This window comes from Orycteropus afer, unplaced genomic scaffold (genome assembly GCF_000298275.1).
Source record: "Orycteropus afer afer isolate SDZICR_OR568_19922 unplaced genomic scaffold, OryAfe1.0 scaffold00014, whole genome shotgun sequence".
In the NCBI taxonomy this organism is placed as follows: domain Eukaryota; kingdom Metazoa; phylum Chordata; class Mammalia; order Tubulidentata; family Orycteropodidae; genus Orycteropus; species Orycteropus afer.
This window is the reverse complement of record NW_006921601.1, coordinates 454,828-468,507: the sequence shown is the minus strand read 5'-3', so window position 1 is coordinate 468,507 and position 13,680 is coordinate 454,828. Positions and strand designations below refer to the sequence as shown.

The following is a 13,680-nucleotide window of genomic DNA, read 5'->3' as shown; positions in this document are numbered from 1 at the left end:
CATACATTTGTACAAAAATGCATAATATATTTAAATTATATGTAGAAATCTATGGATTGGTTGGATGTTTGGTTGAGTTGTTAATGAGGATGTGGGTATGTGTTTGAAATATGTGCTTTGGGATAAATGAGTATGAGAATATATTTGAAATTCTTCAAGTATATGTATTAGTCTCTAATTGTGTCTTTCTAAAATTATGTTTATATTCTAAATAAATAATGATGGTTAATGAAAGAATGCACAATTTATATGTTTGAAATGCCAAGATATGTGGTTAGTTACTTGAGTATTGGTAAGTTGCATGAAATCTATTTGTGTCAATCTGTATGTGTGTGAATTTAAAAGAGGCAGTGTGTTAGTAAATGAACAGCTGAATGTGTCTCAGGATAAATCTGCAAGGATCTCAGAATGTCTATGACTGTGAATGTGTGTGTGAATACATGTGTGCAAGGCATGTACATGCCTGATCAAAGAAGGATTAACATAATAATTGATATGGGTGATAAGGTCAGGGATGATGGGGCCAACAGCAGAATTCCCTTGAGGGCAGTTCTCCTGTGCTCCAGCTCACTGCTCCCTTCCTTCACCCTCTTCCTTATTTCTCCTCCTCCTCCCCCAGTCACATAAAAACAAGCCTTGGGATTCTGGGGTATTCATAATATTCATGATTCATGGGAGAAGGATATGATGCTGCTCTGCTGGCTAGACTCAAAGAACAGTACATCCAGCGACAGGGAAAAGAAGCATTTTTCCATCCAGTGAGTACACCCTCCTTCAGACTGCCTGTCCGGACTCTTTAATCTAGACCTTATCTCATACCTCAGCACTATTACTGCCACCGGAGGCAGACCGTGACCTTCATAGCTCTCTTCCAAACATGAGCCAAGTATGTCCCCTTCCAAAGCCCAGAATCATTAATTCTGAAGCTAAGGTCTCATCTAAATCAAAACCCTAATTCCAGACCACGTACTCTTAGGCTAAGAAGCTGATGCATTAGACATAGGTATTGTCTTTTTAAAACCCTAGTTGCAGCTGGAGAAAAATCATAGAACCAAATGAACTGAAGTTAATCAACATGGTTTTCAATCATGGCTGGATTTTCAGTATCAAGTATGTCATGGGAATGTAATTGTTGGAATATTACTGTAGGCCTGTTAATGCTGATTCATTTGTGGCTCTGTGTATATGTGTGTGTGTGTGTGTATTTGTGTTTATAACTATGTATGTGCTCAGGAGAGTATAAGATGGGAGGATATTTTAAATATTTGGTTAATACCGGTGAGTAAGTATGAGTCTTCTCGAATTCTGTAGCTGTAGTAGTGTTTACGGATGAGCAGGTGAATGTGTGATGCTTTCTCTGCGTATGGATGTGCAGTGCCTCTGAATACCTGAGTATGTACATGTGTGTATGTGTTAAGCGTGTGTATTTGCCTTTGAGCCACAATGTGTGTGTTTATGTGTGTGTGTTCATGCGCATGCTCTGTGAGAGGATTGTATTACTTGTGTCAATCTCCATCTCCCTGACTTTTCTTCCCAGGTTGTTTACATTTAGGAAGCTTTAGCTGATTCCCTCATGGTCACAGCAAAGGAAAGCTGGTTGTAGGGTGGAGGTGGGGCATTGTTCTACTAGAAAAAGTTTTCAAAATTACTTTCCAGACTGCAGAAAATTTGTAGCATGGATGAAATATCTTCTTCTAGAGTACATAAATTTGCACAATAGAGTTTAAGGACCTCAGCATAAACCTAGAAGGAGCCCTGGTGGTACAGTGATTAAAGTGCTCAGCTGCTAATAAAAGGTTGATGGCTTAAATTTTAAAGATTACAACCTTGGAAACCCCTTGGGCAGTTTCACTCTGCCTTGTAGGGACGTTATGAATCAGAATTGACTGGAGGCAATGGTATTATTATTGTTATTATTATTTCTGTTTTCAGGGTCAATCTAGCCTGTGGGAGAGTACTTAATTTCTGTTGGTTCCTCTAAGAATTTTTCCATTTCTTCAGAATGAGAGATAAATTTTTACTGAAAATGGTTATAAAGAAAAGCAGATCTGGACAGGCTGAATCCAAACTGAATCTAAGCTAGGCTTCTTGGAGTCCTTGACTTTAAATCTGGATTGGGAGGCAGAGCGAAGCTTAGAAAGATGCTTAAGGAACAAGAAATCTTACTAATAAAAGTAGTGCTTTGCAATCTCAGTGAGAAGCCAGAGAAACCATTGTTGTTGTTGTTGTTATGTGCCGTTGAGTCAGACCTGACACATAGCGACCCCTCCTTGGGTTTCCGAGGCAGTACGGGAGTAGATGGCCCCAACTTCCTTCAGAAGAATGGCTGGTGGGTTTGAACCGCTAGCCTTCTGGTTAGCAGTCAAGTGCCTTAGGCACTACACTACCAGAGCTCCCAGAGAAACCATTGGAATAGAGAAATATCCTTGTTACCACCAATATGACTTCAGGATTTGACAGATTTGTGGGAATTACTCAGCTTCTTATCACCATCTAATATGACCTTGTTTACTTAAGAAAGCTAGGAAGGGGACTGAAGCTCTTAGAAAAGGCAGAGATGAGAGGATCATTATTCCTAAATTCCAGAATGGAGCTTTAATTTTGAAATACTGGAAAGACAGTTGCAGAGATATTAGAGAAATAGATAACCAAACAGGTAAATTACAAATATCCCTTTGGCATCTGAAAAAAATACTTCAGGAAGTTTGAGAATAGGGAAAGGGTAACATAGCAGTAGTTAAAGAGAGAAGGTTTTTTTTTTTTTTTTTTTTTAATGATGGGAGGGTCTTACATATGCTATTGTTGTTGTTGTGTGCTGTTGGGTCCCTAAGACCCCTCCTTGGGTTTCCTAGGTGATATCACATATGCTATTAGCTGAGTAAAAGAAAGAAGAAGGGAGAGGTTGAAAATACAATCCAGTGGACTGATGAAAGAGGTTTGTGAGAGAAGTGGCAAGATACAGAATTCTGAAGGTGGAAGGTGTGGCCTTGAAGAACAGACAGTACTTTCTCAGATACCACCCATTGCCATTGAGTAGATTCTGACTGAAAGTGACCCTAATGGACAGAGTAGAACTGCCCCACAGAGTTTCAAAGGCTGCAGTCTTTACAGGAAGCAGACTGCCACTTCTTCTGTGGAGCAGCTGGTGGGTTCCAACTGCTGCCCTTTCAGTTAGCAGCACAGCACTTAGCCATTTCACCACAAGGACTCCTCTCCTCAGATACTACAAGGGTAAAAATGAATAAACATGCTTTGAGGTAACTGGAAGTAGGCAGTCTTCCCTTTAAAATAAATAAAATAGAAATAAACAAACAAACAAATAAATAAATACTTGCTTCCTTGGTTTTATTCAGCTGCACATCTTCCTTAATTTTAGAAATTATCAAAGGCAGGGGTTTATAAAGTGAGTGTGAAAGATAGGGAAACAGGAGATAAAAATACTGGTCTTATTGGGGGAGTAGGTTTAGGAAAGAGAGTGAGAAAGAAAGAAGAGCTCACAGACTGATAAAGCAGAAAAATAATGGAGGAATTTATGGAGGCAGGAAAGCAAGTACGTGGACATGAGAAAAAGGGAGAAGGCAGTGGTTAGAGAGTGAGAAATTGAAATATAAGATTTTAGAGGATTAGTTTTTGGTGATGACAAGTCCAGATGTGACCAAGCTATTGGGAGTCTGAAGTGAGGTCTGGAGAAAGATTTTTGGAACTGTAATTTTGCAACTATAGAAGTTCCATCTGTGACATATACAGAAGAACTCCCAGAAGCATGGGCATCTATCCCATCTAACCTAACTTTTATTTTTTCCCCAAAACCCAAGACTAGAGCTCTGGGTGAGATGTGGAATTGTAAAGATGCTATAGTTGAAAGTGAGGATTAGGAAACTTGGATAATGTTTGTGTGTACCTTTTTCCATTGCCATGGTATGGGTACTCACTATCATCAGATTTCATAGAGTCTCTACTACGGCTGAGACAGTACACTGCCTCAAAGAGCTCCTAGGCAGGAAGATAGATAAACACTTTCAATCTCTGACCTTTTGTGTTGGACACAGGATATTTGAAAGAAAGAAACTGAAGATCTCCCCCAACACAACTTCTTGGGCTTATACCCACTCTGTATTCTCCCATTTGCCTACGATGTGGAGCTTTAATGGCACTCCCTTCCAGCCAGCTACACTCCAGCTGACAGGCATTCCTGGGATACAGACAGGCCAAGCATGGGTTGCCCTGATTTTCTGCATCCTCTACCTGATCTCCATCATAGGCAACCTCAGCATTCTCACTCTGGTGGTTTGGGAGCCTGCTCTTCACCAGCCCATGTACTACTTCCTCTCTATGCTCTCTCTCAATGACCTGGGAGTGTCCTTCTCTACACTTCCCACGGTGCTTGCCACCTTCTGCTTCAACTACTGCCATGTTGGCTTCAATGCCTGCCTGGTCCAGATGTTCTTTATCCACACTTTCTCTTTCATGGAATCAGGTATACTGCTGGCCATGAGCTTTGATCGTTTTGTGGCTATTTGCGACCCACTACACTATGCCACAGTGCTCACCAATAGCCGCATCTTGGCCATGGGCCTGGGGATCCTGATCAAGAGTTTCATCACCCTCTTCCCTTTTCCCTTTCTAGTGAAACGACTGCCATTCTGCAAGGGCAATGTCTTGCATCATTCATATTGTCTCCATCCAGATCTTATGAAAGTGGCATGTGGAGACATCCATGTTAATAACATCTATGGACTCTTTGTGGTCATTTTAACGTATGGCATTGACTCAACTTTCATCTTGCTTTCCTATGCACTGATTCTAAGAGCTGTGCTGGCCATCGCATCTCAGGAGCAGAGGCTCAAGGCACTTAACACCTGCATGTCACATATTTGTGCAGTGCTGGCCTTTTATGTGCCTATAATTGCTGTCTCCATGATCCACCGCTTCTGGAAAAGTGCTCCACCTGTTGTTCATGTCATGATGTCCAATGTCTACCTGTTTGTACCTCCCATGCTCAACCCCATCATCTACAGTGTGAAGACCAAGGAGATTCGCAGGGGGATACTCAAGGTTTTCCAGAAGTCCTAGAACTGAGCAAAGTTGAAGACCCTCAGAGAACTCCTTTGGAGAAAGGACTGGGACTTGTTTGCCAACTTTAGGAATGATGAAACAATGAGTAGTTGTGAATGCAAGACTAATAAAAATACATTTGGTTCAGATCAATGGCACATGTTTATGGAACATTTATTGTGTGTCAGAATTTAGTCCATGGCAACTGGTTTAGTGTTTGGATTATGTGCAAATCATTGTACTAGTTGTTGAGTGTTATAATAGTGCATAAAATGTATTATTAAGTACATGTCATATAAGTACATGTAAGGAAATAGACATGTCAAGGAAAAAAGAAAACTATAAAAGAGCAATGGGTGCCATGAGAAAAGTTTTTTTGGCTTTTATGGAATAATGGAAGTCCTGCAGGGAAACTAAGCTTGAAAACAAATAATTCTACTACCACCTGGAGTGAAGGAAATAATAAACAGTAGAACCGAACAAAATGCTATGAAGGTGGTTTTACATGAGAAAGCATGCCCTTTTGGTTTGGGAAAATCAGGAAAGAATTTGTTGGGTGTTTCTGATACAGTTACTCAAGGATGGAAGGGATTAGATAACTAGGTGAAGGGTGGCAGGTAGAAGGGAGGACAATTATCTTGGCAGAAGGACTGCCTGGGAAGAGACATTTAGGCAGCAAGGTTTAGAACCTAGCTACTCCTAGAGTGGTCCACGGCATAATAGCATAAACATATCTGGTAGCTTACAAGAAAAACATAATCTTAGGCCTCACAGAAGACCTACTGAATCCCACTTCACTTTAATGAGAACTTTGAATGATCTGTATACATATTAAAGCTCTCAAAGCACAGCGTTTCACTATTCTAACATCTTCCAGGTATTGTCAATCTGCCAACCCATACATCACACAAAGAATAACAAGAGTCTGGAAAAGTAGTTTTCAAAGTGTGGTTTCCGGATCAGCATCATAAGTATCCCATGGGTACTTGTCAGGCATGCAAATTATCAGGCTTCTTCCCAGACTTCCTGAACCAGAAAATCTGGGGAGTGGGGGCTAGCAATGTGTACTGTAACAAGTCCTCTAAGTGATTAGAATGTATGCTGAAGTTTGAAAAACACTAGTCTAGAATATTTGAGAAAACTGCAAATAACTTTATTTGGACAAAGGGGAGATTTCATTTTGAGAAGCTTGAGAAAAAAGATCTTGAGAGATTGCCTAAATCAGATTGTGGATGAATTTTAAAGCTGTGGAAAACTGAGTGCATCATAACTTGGCAGATGGTGTTGGTAATGAAGAGAAAAACAAGCTAAAAGGTTTATGCTCTCTAAGAAGCTGTGCAGATAGAATTCAAATAGTTTCAAAGAGATTTTCATCTGCAATCTCCAGCCATCCCACAATTACTATGAGACTGTGGCCCCATGAGATAATTTCCCTCTTTTTCCCCAATTTCCACATCTTGCCATCCAAATTTATCTGATATCCAAATTTTGGACAAATCCCAAGTTTAAGTCTGCCCTCTAGGCAAATAGATCTTATGGGGGGGGGGAATTCAGTTTGTTGTCACAATGAGTTGGAGGATCAGGTAAGAGGATTTGAAGGCTAGATCCATTCTTGCAGATATTCTGAGTTTCTCAAGGATTTGTTCATGTCAATTGATAGAAATATTTTTAGAGCTTAGAGCATGACCAGAACATGGCTATGTGTAAGACAGTGAGAACCGGAGGCATACAATGATTATAAAAAAGATCGGTGTTGTTCTTAGATGCTGTTGAGTCAGCTCTGAGTTATAATGACTTTACATATAACAGAACGAAACATTGCCTGTCATCCTCACAATCATAGTTATCTTTCAGCTCACTCTGTCAATCTATCTTTCATGGGGATGCCCTCTTTTTTGTTGACCTTCTCTCTACTTTACCAAGCATGATGTCCATCCACAGTGGTTATAATAACTATCATGTATTTTGAGCCTACTTCATACCAGGTAAGGACTGCCTATATAAAATATAGGTTTCAGTGCAAAATAAATATAACTTGTTTGAAAATTACTAAGAATTTCAAGATAGAGACAGCAGAGTACCAAACCAAGTCCAGGGCCTTTTGAAATCAGACCTAAGGTGGGTCCCTGCCTGGTACGCAGTCAGGTGAAAACAGTTTATACACCGAGTGATTAAGAGGAGAGAAAATTCTTTATTGCAAAGCGGCAATGCAAGGAGACAGGGGTCTTTACCCAAATCTGACTCCCCGAATCTAAATCGAATTACAGTTTTTTTAAGTTTCAGTAGAGAAGGTTATACATATTCATAAAAATTTCAGAAATAGTTGGTGACTGGCTGAAATTTCCTTTGCCTCGGTTGAAAGGGACCATCATTTTTTAATGCAGTGCACTTGTGCACTGGATGAGTCACACCAGCTTCCTGTCATCAGTTGATCGGGACTTAGGCAGAGGGGAGAATGTCATTTCCCAGCAACTTTGTTCCTGTTTTTCTCACTGCACATGTCCATGGGCCAAGGTTAATTTTCAAGTTGTCTCCTGAGACACATTAGTGTGCTTATCACCTGTTCCTAGGGGAAATAGCATGAATAGAATGTGCAAACTGACTTTTGGTCCCATTCAGTTCTTAAGGAGCTGAGTTATTATGTTTGCTTATTTGTTTCTAACCAGGGTCCTATCTGTCCTGATCAGGGTGGGGAAATAGTTGAACTTTCATCCTATTCAGCTCTTAAGAAACTGAGTTATTATATTTACTTATTTGTTTCCAACTGGGGATGCAGATTGAACTTTGACTCCACTTGGTTTCACTTTCAGTGTGTGGGTACCTATGTGATTGCAAAGGTCACATGCCCATGAAGCCAGTTCTAATTAGACACTATGATAGCCAAATAAGCTTTGGATGACTATGACTTCATTCTGCATAATAATAAGATTAGTCTCTGAGTGGTACAAATTTACTTGGCAAGTAACTGAAAGGCTGGTGATTTGAATCCATCTAAAGGCTCCTATGAAGAAAGGCCTTGGAATCTGCTCTAAAAGATCACAGCCATTGAAAACCCTATTGGGCATAGTTCCATGGTGACACACACGGGATCAACGTGAGTTGGAACAGACTCAACGGCAACTTGTTATAATAAAATCATCCCAAATATTCATAAGGCATATTAACTATTCCCAAGTCCTTTCATATCTGCAACTTCATTTTTTCTTCACACCATGAGTTTGAGAAAAGTTTGTCAATTATTTAACAGTTGAAGAAGTCCAGAGGTGATAGATAGCTATTGTGATTTCATCCTATAACTTCTCTAACATCTATCTACCTTTCTCACTCTATGCCCAATCTGAGGCACTATTAGGTCCCCCTCTTTTCCCATAATTTTGTGACCTTACTCACAAGATTACTATCCCTATTTTCCTGAGTTACATCTCCTTGTTCCCAACTCATTATTTCTGACCCAGCCAACCCTACAACAGTGAAAAAGAGCAGAGGTAGTTCATCTCAAGCTCACCTTCTGAGATGCCCCATTTTATCTCAGAGGTCCACAAAGGGGATGGAAAACTTTCTCTATCTCCATTCTCTGCTTCCTTAGCTCATCTCACTTCTTGATAGAACAGGAAGAGAACTCTCCTAACTATTCCTTCTTTCACTGCACCTTGCTGTACTTGAAAGTAAAACAAGGAAGAGGTAAGATGAAATGACATCACCAGGTGTTTAGGAAAAGAGCTGGGTTAGTGGAGCTGAATTGGGACCTGCAGCAGATTTACGATAATCACATGAGCTGCATTAACATTAAAGAAAAATAGTAAAAACACTGCCACGTCTGTCTTTTCATGCAAATCTCTCATCCTTCTCACAAATTCAGTTCCAGTTTGAAAGGTCATGAGTCTAGAAGGCTGCATAGCCAGGACTCAAACCTAGGTTTGTGTGACTTTGAACCCTGGAATCTTTTAGTATCTAGATTATCTGTCTTGGAAGAGACTCTCATTTTGTGGAACTTGATGGAGGATTAGAGGATAGATGGTAGGAACTGAGTAAAATACAGTAGGGAAAAATGGATAAACCCTGTGCAGTGTGATAGGTAGCTATGTTCTTGTCTTCATATTACCTAAATTCTGGGGAGGACTCCATTTCCAAATTCTGGGCTCTTGAACCTGAGCTCTACAATTTTCCTAATGGACTCTAAGATTTAGATTCTGCCTTGGATTTTTGTATTATACGTTCAAAACTGGGATCTGGGTTCAGAGTTGCTGTTTAGAGGAGGGTAATTTAGATAAACTGTACTGCTATGAATCTTGGAGACATTTTTCTCCATCCTCTTTTACATCACAAGAAAGAGTTGAAATTTCATTTTCCCTCTGGGGAGAAAGTAGTTTCTCCAAGGAAGTGCCCCCCCCCCTTCTATTCCCTAGGTAAACTCTAGATTCCCTCCTTTTCCCATCACCACAACAGCATCTCACTCAGGACAATTAGGGTCCCACCGGATCTGACCTTTGGGAATTCTCACTCAGATGAATAAAGTTTGACTACTGGTTTTGCTCTGTGCTGGCAAGAGGTTCATTCTAGACTCACTGTGAATGCTAACCCTCTGACTGCCCCTGCAACTGTCACTTCATATAGCTCTCTGAGGTCAGTTTGAATCTGTTTGTGTTTTCTACATGTGTATCTGAGAAATGTGTTTCAATTCTACATTTTGTTTGTGCCTCTGTATGATACTTTCAGTTTCCTTTACTGTGTTTCTGTATTTGAGTCTCTGTCACTGTCTACATGTGTTTGAATATTTATTGAGACTTGTTTGTCCTATTATGGAGAGGTTTAAGACAAAAACAAAAAGAAAACAAAACTCCAAATCTCATTTTCATATAGATTTTCTACAAAAAGAGTAATATTCTTTTATGTTCCCTGTGGCCTCGAAGCTACTTACTGACCTACAGACAAAGCTCCACTAAAGAAACAAACAACAACCACCACCACAACGAAACAAACTCATTGCCATCAAGTCAAGTTGATTCCAACTCATAGCACCCCCAAAGAATACAGTAGAACTGGCCCTCAGGGTTTCCAGGGCTGTAAACCTTTACGGAAGCAGATTGTCTCACCTTTCTCCCACGTTGCTGGTAGTTTCTAACTGCCAATCTTTTAGTTAGCAGCTGAATGCCTTAACGACTATACCACCGGGGAGCAGAAACAAGATAAATTAATGGGTAAAGAACTAGGAAGCATATTTCACCTGTCAAGGAAGTTGTTAATCTTAAGGGAAGTGCAGAGATAGAATGTGCAGGGTTTCAGCAGAGTGAGTGCATGAACAGAGGCCGGAGAGTGAAGAGTAAGACCCGGAAGAGGTTCTGGGTCTATATTCAGTGTCACAGTGCAATTGTGTCCTAGCCATAGCTTCTGACATCTTAGCTTTGCAATTTACCCTACTGCCTATCCACTTAAGGTGAGCATTCTCTTTAAATTCTTTATATACAGAGAGCATTTCACATCAACAGTGGGTAACCACAGAATTAGCCAATCATACATCCCAGTCTGTTGCATGGATGAGTGAACTGATGATTAGAAATAATTCAGCTTTTTAGCTTGAGTGCACCTACCTACTTCACTGTTATCAGATTACATTATACTTTCATCTTGATTGGGATTAATTATTTTTCTCTCATCTCTTGACCACTAATGAATAGAATCTTTTAGCTCTGTGTCTTTGATCTCTTCATGGATTTTAGATCAAATCTTTTCTTTTTGAAGCCACATGTGTATTCAATATCCTCTCTGGTTACTGTTTTTAAACTCAAAGGTGACTTGTGTATTAGGATACACAGGATTTCACCTGGAATGCCAATATTCTTCACTACTCATATTCATATTTCTCCCTTCTCTGCTTTGTGAAACTACAATCTCTCTTTAATTCAACATGAAAAATATCACTTTTCCATGTATTCTTGTCTACTCAGACCCATATTAGCAGAGACCAAACTCACATTTCCCTAATGACTTCATCCTAGATGAGACTGGGATTTATGCCCAACTGCACAGTGGAATGGAAACATCACTACAAGAGGAGTCAGTGGATCTAAGCCATACTCCAGGCTCTGCAGAAATTGACTGTTAAGCCTTGCGTACATTACTCACTTTTTTCTCCAGATCTTAGTGTCTCCCTATGAATTAAACAGTGTATATTCATTAAGTGCTTCATAGAAGCTCTGGTAGCATAGTGCTTAAGGTACTTGACTGCTAACCGGAAGGCTGGTGGTTCAAACCCACCAGCCACTCCTCGGAAGGAAGGTTAAGCAATCTATTCCCATAGTGATACTGCCTCAGAAATCCAAGGAGGGGTTGCTATGAGTCAGGTCTGACTTGATGGCAAATAATAACAACAACAACATGAAGTGTTTCATAGATATACAATATTTTGTTTACAACACTATCAGGTGAAGATATTTTTATTCCCAATTTATAGGTGGAGACATTGAGGCTTGGGAAGGTTAAGTTACCTGTTCTAGGTCACACAGAGAATAAACTGCCAATTGAGATTCAAATGAAAGTCTTTGGAAGCCATTTCAGAACTTTAAAACACTACACATACGATATTAATTATCTTACTTATTTCTTATACTAAAAGAAGAGAACCATAGTATTATTAATTCCATTTTTCATGTAAAACAAAACAAAAAAAAACCTTTGTATCAGAGTATAAATAAGTTGCCCACACATCTACTAACTGTATGAACATGGATTTTGACCCCAGTCTGATTTGTGCCAAAGTTTCTGTGCTTAGTTTTTAACCTATGTTGTCACCCATAGAGATTGAGCAGGCTCAAATATCCCTTCCATATTACATTTTAGGAGTTTGGAACACAGAACAGGAGGAAAAAAGGTTCTGTCATAGATGATGAGGGATGATTATTTTTGCCCAGAATGAGGTCAATGACTCCATCACCTATGACTTCCCCTCGTCTCCCTCTCAGCCTTTGTGGTGGGCTGTGAAGACAGAAGATACTATAAGTGGGAACTAACTTCAGTTTTGTTTGTTTCTTTTCTTCAAATGACAGGTGACAACTAGTCTATATTATTGGTGACATGGGGGCTAAGGGCAATGTCAGCCTTGACCTTTTACCCTTTTTCCTGACTGGAATCCCAGGACTAGAAGCTCACCACGGCTGGCTTTCCATCCCCTTCTTCACCATGTACATCATAGCCATTGTGGGCAACAGCTTAGTCATGGCTGTAGTACAGGTGGACCATGCCCTACATGAGCCCATGTATCTGTTCCTCTTCATGTTGGCCATCACTGAGATAGGCGTCTCCATATCTACACTACCCACTGTTATGGGCATCCTTTGGTTTTATGTGCGCCAGGTTGACTTTGATGGCTGCTTGGCCCAGATGTTCTTTATTCACACCTTCTCCTGCATGGAGTCAGGGGTCCTGTTGGCCATGAGTTATGACCGCTTTGTAGCCATCTACAGCCCACTGAGGTATACAGCTATACTGACCTGGCCTCGTATCATCTCCATGGGTTTTGGCATTACACTGAAGAGTGTGGTACTCATGGCACCCCTACCGGTCCTTTTGAGGCAACTGCCCTATTGCCACACTAACATCCTCTCCCATTCCTACTGCCTCCATTCAGACCTGCTTCAGCTGCCTTGTGCTAATACTAAACTCAACAGCATCCTTGGTTTGGCCATTGTCCTGGCCACTTTTGGGCTGGACTCACTGCTCATTGTGGTGTCTTATATGCTTATTCTTTACGCAGTGCTGGGCATTGCCTCTGGAGAGGGCAGGCGGAAGGCCTTCAGTACATGTGTGTCACACATTTGTGCAGTGCTTGTGTACTATGTGCCCATGATTGGTGTGTCTGTGATGCATCGTGCTGCCAAGCATGCCTCACCCATGCTCCACACACTCATGTCTAGCATCTACCTCTTTGTACCTCCTGTGCTCAACCCCATCGTCTATAGCGTTAAGACTCATCCCATCAGACAGGGAATTGTTACTTTGTTCTCCTGTAGGAGGGAATTTCTCTAAATCACTCCAAGGGTACAGGAATTTTCAATCAGCCTAGAAATCCTGATGGTATTTCTGCTATGGGCAAAGTTCTACATTGGGCATTTTTAGGAGGAATAAGGATGAATGATTCAAACTTTTGCCACAGGCTTGAATCTGGATCATAAAAGTCATCCCTAAGCTCTGTCCATCTCACATTTTACCGGTGTATGTGTCTTTGTGTGCATACATGTGCATATCTTTCTGCCAGATATGATGAAGCTGAGGACAGAAGTCAGGAATTTTTCTTTTCCTTATTTACTCAAAATTTCTAGCAAAAAACCTGACTGAATTAATAGTAAAGGCTTCAGATTTAATGATAATTGAAATAAAACACATTTCAACTTTTATAGGCTATATGGGGCTTAAGAATATCTCCTAATTAAAAAAAAAAAAAAAAAAGATCATTCAAGAACATGCATATGAGTAAGATAAGCATCCTTGCAGGTAGCCCTAGATCATCATGCTTACACTTGTTTTCCTCAGCATTGTTATTAATAGTGCCCCCTTTTGCTCTCAAAATTTCTTTGTTTGAGCAATAAATTATATGCTAGATTTACTTACGAAGCAATCTCCCATTCTGTA

General features: G+C 40.3%; 2 protein-coding genes across 2 annotated transcripts; both read left to right on the top strand.

Annotated features, from left to right (window-relative positions):
* Positions 1-3,999: 3,999 nt before the first annotated feature.
* On the top strand, positions 4,000-5,073 carry LOC103208345 (olfactory receptor 51I1). Its single transcript, XM_007954030.2, has one exon. The coding sequence runs from the start codon at positions 4,135-4,137 to the stop codon at positions 5,071-5,073; it is 939 nt and encodes a 312-aa protein (XP_007952221.1). The 5' UTR covers positions 4,000-4,134.
* Positions 5,074-12,126: 7,053 nt separating this feature from the next.
* Positions 12,127-13,077, top strand: LOC103210201 (olfactory receptor 51I2-like). The gene has a single exon (XM_007956128.1). The coding sequence runs from the start codon at positions 12,127-12,129 to the stop codon at positions 13,075-13,077; it is 951 nt and encodes a 316-aa protein (XP_007954319.1).
* The last annotated feature ends 603 nt before the right edge of the window (positions 13,078-13,680 follow it).